Source organism: Anastrepha ludens, chromosome 2 (assembly GCF_028408465.1).
Source record: "Anastrepha ludens isolate Willacy chromosome 2, idAnaLude1.1, whole genome shotgun sequence".
Lineage (NCBI taxonomy): Eukaryota > Metazoa > Arthropoda > Insecta > Diptera > Tephritidae > Anastrepha > Anastrepha ludens.
Genome location: NC_071498.1, coordinates 61,213,222 through 61,227,455, shown reverse-complemented (window position 1 = coordinate 61,227,455; position 14,234 = coordinate 61,213,222). Strand labels below are relative to the sequence as shown.

The following is a 14,234-nucleotide window of genomic DNA, read 5'->3' as shown; positions in this document are numbered from 1 at the left end:
AAGATTAGTGGAACTAGCTAATATAGATGTAGAAAACAGCTGAGGGACGCATCCAACCCCCTTGAAATGGCTTCCACTGAGTAAGTTTAGTATTTTCAAAATGTGTTGACGTACATAATATTACAGAAATTTCCTTACAGTTTTTTAAAGAACTTTAGATTATCTAAAGAGCCGTTTATGAACCTACTGTCCAGTACAAAAAACCAGTTGCAGCAGTGCACCCGAGCCAAGAGCTCTTCACTATTCTCCAAAAAAAGCAACACAAATTATTAATGCGTGTGCAGCTTTGCACAACATTTGCTTGTTTTATAATGTTCAACTTCCGGATGAAGAGTTATCCGATGAGACCCTCAACGATGATGCTGAAGATATTGAAGTGGAGCCAAATAACGGAGAAGCAGAAAACATACGAAATGAAATTCTTAGAATATTATAGAAAAATCTAAAAAGTATTAAATAGAAACCTTTACGCCACAGTTTCTGTTTTATTTTTGTTAGAAAGAAAATTATTCAATTATTCGTCATTCGAAAAAAATATGTATTTCAGTTCCTCTACGTATTTCAGCCCATACCTGCCAAGGGAAAATAATAAAAAAATAAAAATGTATTTCTATAAACATCACAAAAAAAAACATTATTAACCTTAATCCATTTTGCTGCCGTTCTAACTGGTGGTCCCAAGCAATTCAGCTCCGTTGTAAATTCCTCGCAAAATATTAACATATATTAACATATTCCTGCGTAATATTAACAAAATTAATATATGTTTATTATTTGGTTACTATAAAACAATAAATAATCGCAAACAACTTACATTTTAACAAGTTTTCCCACAATACGCTACACAATCGGAAGCAAAATTGCATTCGACTCTAAATTCGGTATACAACGAAAATTTCGACAGCGTTGCACCGCTCATAATACCAAATTGACATTCGATTTTCGATCTTCGCTGCTTTTAAAGTAATATTAGAAAATATGATTATGTGAAATTTTACCTTATATGTGGGCAAGGAGTAAAAGTGGGCGTATCACGCCCATTTTTATTCTTAAATCAGATTTAGGTATCTGCAACCACACTGCAAAATTTGAAATGAATTGCTTCATTGGTTTGGCTGTTATTAATTTTGGCATCCTAAAAGTGAAAAAAGTCACACTGTGCATCGTCTGCGATATTCGCCGTTGCCAACGTGCAAAGGTCCAAAAATCTTACGCAGAATCTTTCTCTCGAACACTCCAAGCGTCGCTTCATCGGATGTTGTCATCGTCCAAACTTCTGCGCCATACGTCAGGACGGGCATGATGAGAGTCTTGTAGAGTGTTAGTTTTGTTCGTCGAGAGAGGACTTTACTGCTCAGTTGCCTACTTAGTCCAAAGTAGCACTTGTTGGCAAGAGAGATTCTACGTTGGATTTCAAGGCTGACATTGTTATCGGTGTTAATGCTGGTTCCTAAATAGACGAAGTCTTTTACAACCTCGAAATTATAACTGTCTACAGTGACGTGGGTGCCAATACGCGAGTGCGCCGCCTAGAGGACGTAAATTAACCACCTTGAAGCGATTTGACCCCACTCGACTTTGTCACTTTTTTTTTGGAAGTACTCGCCAAGATCACTATGATGCAGCTAATTAGGCACTTAAGTTATATTATATATTGGCTGAGCCAATCCACTCAGCCAATTTTCCAATTCTATTGACATGCAGCCGCCGTAGCCGAATGGGTTGCTGCGTGACTACCATTCAGAATTCACAGAGAGAACATAGGTTCAAATCTCGGTAAAACACCAAAATTAAGAAAAACATTTTTCTAATAGCGGTCGCCACTCGGCAGGCAATGGCAAATCTCTGATTGTATTTCTGTCATATATGTATATATATATAACGTGTGATTTTTTAGCTATTATCTTTTTAAACAGTTGGTTTAAACAGCTGACGCACGTTTCGTGTTTTGTTTCACTGTCAAACATCTTCAGTTTGGGCTATAATTTAACCATGAATCGTCTTACAAACGAACAACGCTTGCAAATCATTGAATTTTATTATAAAAATGCGTGTTCTGTTAAGAAAGTTTATCGCCCCTTCTTCCATTTTATGGTCAGTTTAATCGACCCACCGAAGCGGCTATTCGAGCTATTGTGATTAAATTTAGAACAAAATTTACATTATTGGACATCAAACCACCAACACGCTTACGTAGAGTGCGAACTGAAGAAAATATCGCAGCTGTATCGGCCAGTGTTAATGATGACCATCAATTATCGATTCGTCGCCGTTCGCAGCAATTGGGCCTCTGTTACTCAACAACGTGGAAAATTTTGCGAAAGGATTTAGGTGTGAAGCCTTTCAAAATACAGCTGGTGCAAGAATTTTTGATGAATTGGCTCTTGGAAAGTTGGCCGAAGATCCACTTGTTTATCGAAAAATTGTGTTCAGCGACGAAGCTCATTTTTGGATCAATGGGTACGTATGTAAATAAGCAGAATTGTCGATTTTGGAGTGAAGATCAGCCAGAAGAATTGCAAGAGCTACCAATGTATCCAGAAAAGGTCACAGTTTGGTGCGGTTTATGGGCTGGAGGTATCATTGGACTGTACTTCTTCAAAGATGCTGCGAATCGTAACGTAACTGTGAATGGTGAGCGCTACCGTGAAATGATATCCAACTTTTTTTGCCCAAAATGCAAGAGCTTGACTTGCATGACATGTGGTTTCAGCAAGACGGTGCCACATGCCACACAGCATGCGTAACAATGGACTTGTTGAGAGGCGAGTTCGGTGAACATTTTATTTCACATTTGGGACCTGTCAATTGGTCACCCAGATTGTGCGATATAACGCCCTTAGATTATTTTTTGTGGAGCTATGTTAAAGCTCATGTCTATTCAGACAAGCCTGCTTCAATTAACGCATTGGAAGACAACATTAAAGCATTTATATGTGAGATACCGGCCGAAACATTGGAAAGAGTATGCCAAAATTGGACTAAGCGGATGGACCATTTGAAGCGCAGTCGCGGTCAACATTTGCTTGAAATAATCTTAAAACATTAAATTATATGAACTGTACTATCGATTTAAATAAAAATTTCATGCATTTTTCTGATTTTTATGTGTTTTTTTTTTTAAAACTTTCCTATAGCTCTTAAAATATCACCCTTTATATATATATAATTGGCGCGTACACCCTTTTTGGGTGCTTGGCCAAGCTCCTCCTCCTATTTTGTGGTGTGCGTCTTGATGTTGTTCCACAAACGGAGGGGCCTACAATTTCAAGCCGACTCCGAACGGCAAATACTTTTTATGAGGAGCTTTTTCATGGCAGAATTACAATCGGTGGTTCACATGGTTGACATGCAGCGCTACTGTGCCTAGTCAGCCAATTGACTGAATCTCATTTCATCATTTGCCTTGTGTAAGTCGAAAATTTTGGCAAAAGATTTGTAAGTTGACCGTACATAATTTTGGCCCTCTGAATTTAATCACATCTCCCATTTCGCTAGCTTGGCTTCAGTTTTCGAGATGACGGTACTTGGTAGTTTACTTAAATTTTAGCTTTCTTTGTACCTGACCTAGGGAAGTACACTGGGTGCCCTATTTTTTATAATTTTTGACAATGGCATTTCCAGTTGTTTTAATAACGCCAATTTTTTTTTTTTTTGTATGCTGATAACTTGAAGATATACTCAGCGGTCACGAGCACAGCAGACTATTTGCCCGTTGTGCTTTGCGTTCTTTGAATTTCACAAATTCAATTGCATCCTATAAAAGTTGTTGCGTGCTCATTAATCTACAATAAAAACATTAGATATTAGAGTCCCTATTCATTCCCACACTTTCGTTTTCGCTTTGATAAGTGGAACGATTGGCTCCCCATCGCTACTCGAGAAAAATAATTTCAATATTCCTCAGGAATGCTTCCGAAATTGAGAAATTTTCCGGTTAGGGATGATTAGAACTAATTATATTTCCAATGCCCGTATTTCTACAACTCAGAGAGAATTTAATTCACTTTCAAATCGTATTGGCCTAGTTTTTTCTTCCACAAAGTGTCACTTCAAATTGTTACTAAATGAATTGTTTAACTAATTCCAAGAATTTTTCAATATTCTTTCTCAGTAAGCTATAAAAAATATTACATTCTCTTTCATTCATTAAAATGAAACAATTAAGTATAAGGTTATCTAAAAAGAGGTGTTATTTTGATACTGAAAGAAATATGATATTTTTTAATATAAATGATAGGATGTTTATTTCATTATAAAGAGGAAGGTATGCCGTTAATAGTGGAAAATAACATCACGCGAATGGCCACCACGACCACGCTTACAGGACAATATCCTTTATATGAAATTTTCCATAACCGAATTGCAAAGTGGCTACCCTATGTCCTCGATAGCCTCACGAATACCATCTTTGAGGTCTGAATCGACCCTGGGCTATTGGCGTAGAGCTTCTCTTTCACGTGGCCCCAAAGAAAAAAGTCACAAGGTGTTAAATCACAAGATCTCGGTGGCCAATTGTGATCACCTCTTCAAGAGATAACACGGTCCGGAAACTTTTCCCGCAAAAGATCAATGGTTTCGATGCTTGTGTGGCACGGAGCGCCGTCTTGTTGAAAATAGACGTTGTAAAGATCAATACCATCCAATTCCGGCCATAAAAAATTGTTAATCATCTCTAATCTAATCTAAATAACACCTGTTGTTGGAAAACTCTTTAGAAATTTAATTTATTTTTAAATAAATTATTTAACATTAACCGATTTTTCATAGTCTGTAAGAAATACTGTATTTTTAGGAGTAAATAATAAATAAATAAAATAAAGTACAACCTACTATCAAAACCTTTAGTCCAAAGAAAAAAGGTGTAAAACTTAAAACACTTTTTGTTATTTCTGAACGTAAACTTTTAAATACTAAAAATCTGAAAATGTTTTTTTTTAATTTTCTCAGCTTTTTAAAAATAAAATTTTATTTCTGTCCCTTTATAGATTTTTTGTTCCTACAGAGTACCTCTCCCTTGACGTCTACCCGTATATTCGTGTTATTCGGCTAAAAGTTCGAATTCTTGGTATGCATAGCTATTTCTCACTTTCAATTTAAATATCACTTAACCCATCCTTCAACCTCTTTCGCTTACACCAGAATACGTTCTAAGCTCTTAGCCTCTTCTTCTATGCTGCTGCTTACACAATTTTCTTAGAGGTAATATTATCTAGACGCTGACTTTTTGCTCCACTTTGCATTGGAATTCCAATTTCAATAAATGAAACACATTCTTCTCTCGTTGTCACCTCATTCCACTCATTTAAGTTTTAAGTCAGCGACAGCTCGAGAGCTTTCTTGTTGCGGTAGGAATACCAGCACAAGGACATTGCTGCTCTCCGCCTGTGCAACTGGCGCTGTACTTCAGTGCAATGAATGTTGGTTTGGATGCCTGGTTATGTAGAAATAGTAAAGCATTTTGCACAGAATTTTTACATGAAATTAAAAGATTTGGACATTTTTTTTTTTCGTTAAATAAGTGTATGTTGTTAAAGCTTTTTTAAATAATGTACAACTTCAACTGAAACTGGAAATAGTAAATGTCCACCAATCAAGAACTTTGATGGAAAAGTCAATGCAGGTTACTTATATAAGAACGATAGGAAAAAGAAATTAAAATAAAGTGACAACAGTGTGAGATGTCAAATTGATGCTGGCCACTATGTGTGGAATAGAGTATCATTAAAATAACCGCCTCGACGTCATTCGGTAAATACTTTGACGGCTCGATCCAATATAAGCAGCATTATTTCAGCAATAAAACCTCGAATGTTGTCCTCGCACTCCTCCAAAGTGGTTGGCTTGTTAGTGTAGATTACGGAATTTGCGTAGCCTCAGCGAAAAGAAAGCAGTGAGACAAAATTGAAGTTCCTAACCCATGGCACCAAGGCCAAATAAAAGTTTATCACAGGAATTTTTAATCTTCCAATCAATTGTTTTTCTATGCGTTGATTTTTAAAACACCCTGTATGCAGGAAATATTTAGTGCCTTTGAATAAAATAACTTTTTTTCTGCAACTCTGCTGGAAAATTAAGGTAGTTTACTAGTTTTGGGGTCGTGTAATTTTGCTATTTTACTTTTTATTGTTTATTGTTTTAAGAGAGGTGTAAAGTGAAATAAAGCAGTCGTTAAATTTCCTCTTTACAACTTCGAGCTTTGTATGGCTTGCATGGCAAAAAGCATCGGCATTTATCAAGATAATTACTACAATAGAGTGTCTACAGCTGAAATATTATTGAAAAATAAAATAAGAATATGTGGAACAATAAGGGGAAAATCGTAGTTACGGAAGGAAGAGGTCATTCTTTTTATTTGGAAGTACAAAAGACTTGTTCGAATGGTGTCAACTATTCAAGACACCTCCATGACATCAACAAGGGGGGAAAAACAGGAAGACAGTTCATGATGTAATTAAGGCAACTTGCATATTAGAATATAAAATATATAAGAAAGGAGTTGACCTTTCAGATCAATATTCGACCTATTTCAATGTATTGCAAAAAACCCGCAAATAGTTTTAGAAAGTGGGTTTCTATCTGACTAAATGTGTTTAGAATCTTTCGTACCTTCAGTCCATAAAAGAAAAAGAGATATAAAAAATATGTGTTAGAAGTAGATAAAGAATGGCTAAAATACCATTCCGCTGAATGTAGTCACGTAATTGCTTCATCCTTCTTTGCCTCTCAGCAAAATCCTCCTTGTCGACTAAGCGGTAAAATAAGTGAACATATCGTGGAGAAAATAATTGTAAAAGGAAGAAAAAAAGAGCCCACAAAAGGTGCAAAGTTTGCTGCTCGAAAGGATTATGCACTGAAACTAGGCTCACTTCGTGAATATTTATTTATCGCAAAATTAGTCGTTTTTCCCAAACATCTAAAGTGACAGACAGAAAAAGAAGCGGTCGTCCCCGCGTGGCTCGAACTAGTGCAGCCATAAAGCCATTCGAGAAAGAATTCGCAGAAATCCACATAGAAAGCAGAAGATCATGTCCAGGGAAATGAATGTATCAACCAGGTCCATGTTAAGACTAATTAGAGATGATCTCCACAATGAAGCCTTCCGTCGTTCAACTGGTCAAGGCGCTTGAAGAAAATCAGACTCCGCAGATGCAAGCAGCTTCTTCGGTGGCACACGGTCAACGGTCATGAAAATGTTCTTTTCATGAAAATGTCCTTTTCACAAAAGAGAAAACTTTCACCGTTGAGAAAGTTTTTAATAAGGAACATAACAAAATCTATGCTAAAACTTCTAAATACACAAAAAATGTTCCAAGTGTTCAGCGTGGTCATCATCCAGCCCCCATAAAGGTTTGGTGGGAAGTGTCTTGTAAACGCGTTACATTTCTTCATTTCTGCGTAAAAGGAGTTTAGACCGGGGAAAAAATGTTCCAAGACGATGGCGTGGTGAAGCAGTTCAGCAGTAATCTTTCAAATGGGGAGCGTTGGATCTCCGAGCAATATTCCGCTTCAGCCCACAAAGCAAAAACTACCACAGCAGTGGATAAAAAACAATATTCCTGGGTTCATAGCCGCAGAAGATTGGTCGTCTGGAAGACCAGATCTGAATCCATTGAATTACAGCTTGTCATCAGAATTGGAGAATATGGCCTGACGAAGATCTCACAGAAATTCGGAGAGTCTCAAACAGCCTTTAGTTCGAGCAGCGACGTCAATATCCATGGAAACCGTGCATGCTGCAATAGCTGAATGGCCCAATAGGTTGAAGGCTTGTGTAAAAGCAATTGGTGACCATTTCGAATGAAAATGAAATTTTTTTTAAATATTTACATGAAATAAAACTAACTTCATTAAAAAAAAGTATTATTTATTTCATATATGTAACAGACTTAACTTGTAACAGAACTTATGGCAGGACTAAGTAAATAAACTTAGCTGCGAAAACATTTGTCACATGTAAATTGATCCCGAATATGCCTATTATTTTGCGATTTCACATTTAGTACTCGCTTAATTGCTGTATTTTTCTTTCATTGATGCGTTCTTTGTTCTTCGCCTTTTTAAATCTCGTTCGCTTAATGAAATTTTCCAAATACTATTTGTGTGTTAATTCTGTGGTGAAAGTATCAACGTAGATGCACCAAAAGCAACACCCACCAACCAGGTAACATTTTATTTATTATTAATTTTGCATATATTTAATAAAGTGTACCATACATGCGCACATTCATGCATACATTTATGCATGTGTATGTAAATATTTGCACACGAACTCAAGGTAAATCTGTGTGTGTTCAGCGAGGTAAACACTTTCTTATGGAAAATAAGCAAGCAAACGCAGTTGATCCTACCAAAACCAAGTTGTACACATGTATGTGTATATGCGCAGTTATGTACATCCAGTAACATTATTATGAACATGTAATCCTTCGGACCTGGCCCAGCACTGGCTGCTAGCAAATCGATAAGGGGCTACCCATATTTCCCGTATCAACTCCTTTGACTTTACTCATTCTCACACAAATTTTATCAGCTACATGCACATATACATATGTACAAACATATGCTAGTATGAGTGCATGCATACAAGTATATTCTCATGCGCACTACCACTTGGCGTAATTTTAATTGCATATTCGTTGTGTTTGTTTTATTTCAGGTTGGCAACTTGGCAAACGATGGCATCAAATTGGCAACTGGCTCGAAGGAGCGACGCTGCTCTATGTCACCGCATGACGGACTTGAGGAGGAGGCACGCGGTGGTACCCTACGCGCTCTGTGGACGCATGGCGGTCCGACGGCCGCTTTTGTGCACATCGTGATTGCGATGTGTTTGCTGTTGCCGCGGCTACTCTTGGAGGCCAGAATAATTGAAAACGGACTGCTGCCAAGAGGTAATTAAACAAAGAACCAACTTCGGCTCAACGCCGACCAAACCAAACCAAACCAATATAAGTAAAAACCAAAGTGTAAATGTTGACGCGCCAGCTATGGCTGGTGGACAGAATCGCCAGCCGTTTGGCCTTTTGGTCTAGTAGCTCATACATAAACAAATAGTTGCTCACACATACTTATATTTATGTATGTGTATGTGTGTACTAATTTACTCTCTGTAGCTGTGTATGTGTGCTTGTAATTATATATTTACCCGCATGATGTAGTTGTACCGTCGGCCACGTGTGTGTTTGTAGTCAACTCCGCTTGACGACAAAGTCAAAATCCCCGGCTTCCCTTCGCAAAACTACACAATTTCCGTTGAGTCGGTGGCCATTTTGTTTGTTAACTTCACCACTCGTTCCAACAGCTGGTGCGACCCGATCATATGACGTTTGTCAACATAGTGGCCACTGTGGTAAGTGACTGGCTTTGACTATTACGTGTGATTTTCGTCGTTTGTTGGCGTTGATTGAGGTTTGACGTAGCAGCGGTTGCACCGTGTGTCAGTTACATGAAAGCGGAAAATGCTTAAGAGAATCCTTTAAATATATATTTCATGTAAATGAAAGTTGAAAACTGATACCTTTTGCTATCTAAATATTTTGCTTTTCGTGCATATTCCTGAGGAAGCCCACACTCAGAGGCAGACAAGCAAAAACTTGCATGAACCTTTAAAATAAAGCGATGTTCTTTCAGCTATTCAAGACTAAAATTTACTTTCCAAAAGTTAAAGAAAATATATCAGATCTTGAATCTGGTATTCTCAGGTAGAGGCTGAGTTTCTAATTGATTGAAGTTACAGCCCTCCGCATTATTAACTAGTTCCAAAAACCTTTCGAAGTTACAAATTAATCACATGCAATGCCAGATCTTGAAATTCGCTGCAAATACCTACTGTACTTTCACATATCATAATATGGCAAGTGCCTTCTAGAGTTGTTTTCGTATTTTATAGTGCCGCTGGTCGGGCTTTCTCGTGTGGGGTGTATATGAAAACAATTTTGCAGGAAGGTCGCCAAAAGCCAAATACCAGTTGTGGGTATATTCCTTCACAGATTAGGTGTCAGATATGCTGAGCTTATACTGAGGTGTCCTTCGTAGTGGACGGTGCCTTTCTCAATATCGCGGAGGCTTTGAGAAACATTATGCCAGAAGCAGATCCTCGAAAAACTGTGGGTTGAACCAGGTTAGTCCACCGCATGTTTAGCGGCCGAACAGTCATAGCTGAGTGAAGCGCGCCTCCCTCCGCCAGTTCAGAAATATACGCATTCCGCATTATGGTGTTGCTCACCCTTACTGGAAAGAAGTGGCAATCGTTTGATGGCTTACGCTGATATGGTGTCATATATATTTTTTATGGTATGGGTGTCTGCAGTAAGTTATATTACTTACTGTGGGCTTTCTTTTAACCGCGTTCTGAACGGTGCTAATTTAATTTTCGAGCAGATATTAGATCCCTATATTCCACACTCCCTCCCTTTGTCCAAAACTACGGACATTCCAAAATTATTAAAAACTTTGTTTTCATTCCCACTGAGATTGAGCGGCGTACACCCAAAATAGAATTTGGCGGTTTACACCATAATATCTGGAACGAACGCCCAGCGAAAATTAGAAGCGGATGCAGATGTTAGCTTGTGTATATTTTATGAGAAACTATTCTTTAAGCGGAAATTTAAGGTTCCGGCTAGCAAGTTTTCCAAGGAGAGTAATCCGGTATCAAGCACGTAGCCGATAGGTTGCTCACTAATGCAACATCCTTTATGAAAATAAATATTTATTCTGATAGCCAAGCGCCTATCAAAGTCATAAATGAAGGATTAAATGAGCGGATAGCGGTTTGCAATTTGACCTCAGGATCTGTTGTGCTCACTGATGTGCATTCAAAGCTGGGTAATATTCCTTTCGATTTTACTTTGCTCTAAATATTATTTAAGCCAGACCATCTTTGAGATGGTTTTACCATCCACTTAGAGGTTCCTCTGACTGTCTATGGTCCATTCTTCAATTCAGCGATCGCTTAGCAAAAAACATTCACCGCTTATTGATCACTCAGGATCAAATGATCTAGTGGTGCTAGCAAAGCCACAGCACTCATTATGATTGGAATCTCAGCCGCTACAAACTTGGTTCCTTTGGGTATCTATGCTCTCAGACTCAGCATCATTTTGAGGCCTTCATCTAGTAGTTTTTTGAAGAATGTTTTATGAAAAATGCATTTGTCTCACTACTCTCTATGTTGCTTTTGCCAGATAATTTATTTATCACTTTTTAACTGACTAATTTACATACCGTCATATTTGTCTTCAAGCTAACTGAATTTTATTCACGTAGAATCATAATGAATTTTCCCTCACGGGAACTAGGAATGATAGACGCCCGCTTTTTTTGTGTTAGATTTGCCAGCTTTCGTTCGTCAAGAGGGCCAAACCAGATCATCCAATTCGGATGTAAAATTGCTCGCTGAATGCGAAAATCCGCAACATGTTTTTAGTCGTGGTTTCTGAGGTAATGATTTTGTTCACAAAAAAAATTTAGATAATAAAAACTTCTAATATACGGAGAATCTGTTTATTTGTTATTGGGCTATGTCTATTTTCGGATTCAGCTACCAATTTCACATGCGAATTGGATGTTTCGCTTTTTGACACTGGTTCACAGTCAAAGAAGATTCAAAGCACCGAAATTTACACCAATTTACATAATTTTGTTTCTGTTTATTTGGCTATATCTGGAAAACTAATATATTCACATACCTACATTAGACTTTGCAAACAAATTTGTTCTAAAATATTTTAACATCCTTCTTGAGTGGCTATTTCAGGTCTTTCAGAAATATAAAATCACGCTGAAAGTTAGACTAAAGTTAGAATGAAAAACTTCATAGACTAATATTACTAATGGGGTAGCCAACGTAGAAACATCAAGAGGCACACCACAAATAGGACAAAGCTCAGTCAAACACCCAACAAAGGGTGTAAGCGCCGATTATTCATAAACATATACATTATATGAAATATATTTATATACATATATGGAAATAGTTCCTTCTTTACTTCCTTCCTTCTTTGAGACTAACCCCCTGTGTATGCTCGGTGACCATGGTCGTCTGATAACACAGGCCGACAAAATTTAACCAACATTCAGACCCAGAAACCAGACTATATATTTCCGAAGGTTTATGATGCGCTGAATCCAAATCTGGCCTCAGAATTGCTCTATTAGTTTGAGTTTTCGAGATATCCTAACCTAAAAGTGCAAAAAACCCCATTTTTGCCCATATTTGAGGTTATGTAGCCTTGCAAATGTTTTCTTTCACCAAAATTAAAGGATGGCATCTTTAAATACAATCTTTCTTTTTTCAAATGGCGTTTTGTTTGCTCAAATATCATTTTTTTTCGCAGAGATATCGCATTTTGAAATTTTCATGTTTCGAAATTTTCCTACACCTGAAAATCGATTAAGATAACATAGACATGATATAGTCGATTACTAATTTTCTTGAATTGAGTCTTATTTTTCTTAAAATTTTGTCTCACACCATAAGTGGCTGACTCACCACACCCCTACACTATCTAACCTTTGGGTTAGCCCTAACCCCTAGAAACCACCCCTATCATACCGCGAGCAGGCTAACCCACATAACCGCAAGCAGGCTTTCCCACAAACTCCAAATTTACATACTATTAATCCATATATTTCAGGCCCTCAAACCCAAGAAAATTAGTAAGCGACTATATCATGTCTATGTTATCTTAATCGATTTTCAGGTGTAGAAAAATTTCGAAACATGAAAATTTCAAAATGCGATATCTCTGCGAAAAAAAATGATATTTGAGCAAACAAAACGCCATTTGAAAAAAGAAGGATTGTATTTAAAGATGCCATCCTTTAATTTTGGTGAAAGAAAACATCTGCAAGGCTACATAACCTCAAATATGGGCAAAAATGGGGTTTTTTGCACTTTTAGGTTAGGATATCTCGAAAACTCAAACTAATAAATTAATTTTAGTTATCAATCCGAATTTTGCATCGACAGAGAAGCAGATATTAGTTTAAATTATTTCGGATACTTTTCCTTGTAGACTAGTGTAATCAGCCCAATCCATGGACACATTAACGCATTTAAAGTCGATCTCGTATTTTTTTCCACTCTCCTCTCTATTTCTGGTATTTAACACACTCCCACGCTGACACTCCTGGGCGTGTGTTCGAAAGAGCTCACTCGCAAACTGCTGACCACCAATAAATTACAAAAATAGAAAAGGAAAAATTTTGTTTCAAGCAATAAGAAAAACCTCAACAGTCTGGTTTAATGTGCGATAATCGAATTTTCTGATACTGAGGTTATCCAATTTCATTATCGTAACAGGGTACGTTTGCATATATGTAAATAAAAACCCTTTTTGTAAAATAAACGTATCTGGTTTAGAGATATGTATAAGTGCAATTTGTGCACTATAAGGATACAAATACCTCCCACAATGAGCTGATGAATATTTTACAAGTCAGCACTTTCTTATACAACTTTCAAAAATAATCTAAAAGTTATAAAAAAATTTCTATGTGCCCCCCCCCCCCCCCCCAAAAACACTTTTTTCATTTAAATTTAGCGGCAATGTTTTATGCTGTTGCAACAACTACAGGTTGCGACGTATTTTTTATGGAATATACCTTGTGGGAAGAGCCAGGTGGCACATCCTTTCATTAGTGGTTTCTTTACTCTACAAAGGTACTATCCTATTAAACAACTTCCATTATATGCAGATATATTTGAGGTACTTCACTTCCATTACCTCTGAAAAATCAGCGAAGGAGGGTGACCGCAAATGTCTAAGTCGCTTCGATTGCAAGCCTGTAGTGCAATTCACTAACTTTAACGATTCGACAATTGTGTCTACGGTATTTGTTTTTTGCACTAACGTTTGTGCTATTCACGAACTTATGTTAACTAAGCTGTCTTATTCTATTTATTCAAACTATTAGAGAGTGACATCACTGTCAAATCAAATTTCAAAATGAGCGAGTAAGAATAGCAAAATGACATACTAGCCAAGCTGTTAAACACAATTATATTTGCACAAAGTAAGTAAAACAAAATTACTGTTTAGTTGAAATTAATGCTCTAACAAATGCAGAACACTCACAGAGAAAATGATCAGTGTTATCCGGCTCCTCTAAGCAAGATAAGCAAATCGGGTCCTCAATGATTCCAATGGTGGATTGTGTTCTGTAATAATACCGGCCATGAACCGAAAGTATTTTCTTCCAAGTGTTAGAAGAAAGTTATACAGTTT

The 14,234-nt window shown here is 37.2% G+C and overlaps 1 protein-coding gene across 1 annotated transcript in view; it reads left to right on the top strand.

Moving 5' to 3' along the window:
• The window catches only part of LOC128871599 (protein tincar), a 133,668-nt gene that overhangs the window by 42,418 nt on the left and 77,016 nt on the right, over positions 1-14,234 (top strand). The window contains exon 3 of the mRNA XM_054113470.1: positions 8,660-8,894. Within this exon, the coding sequence (XP_053969445.1) occupies positions 8,660-8,894 (235 nt within the window). The remainder of the gene's footprint in view (positions 1-8,659; positions 8,895-14,234) is intronic.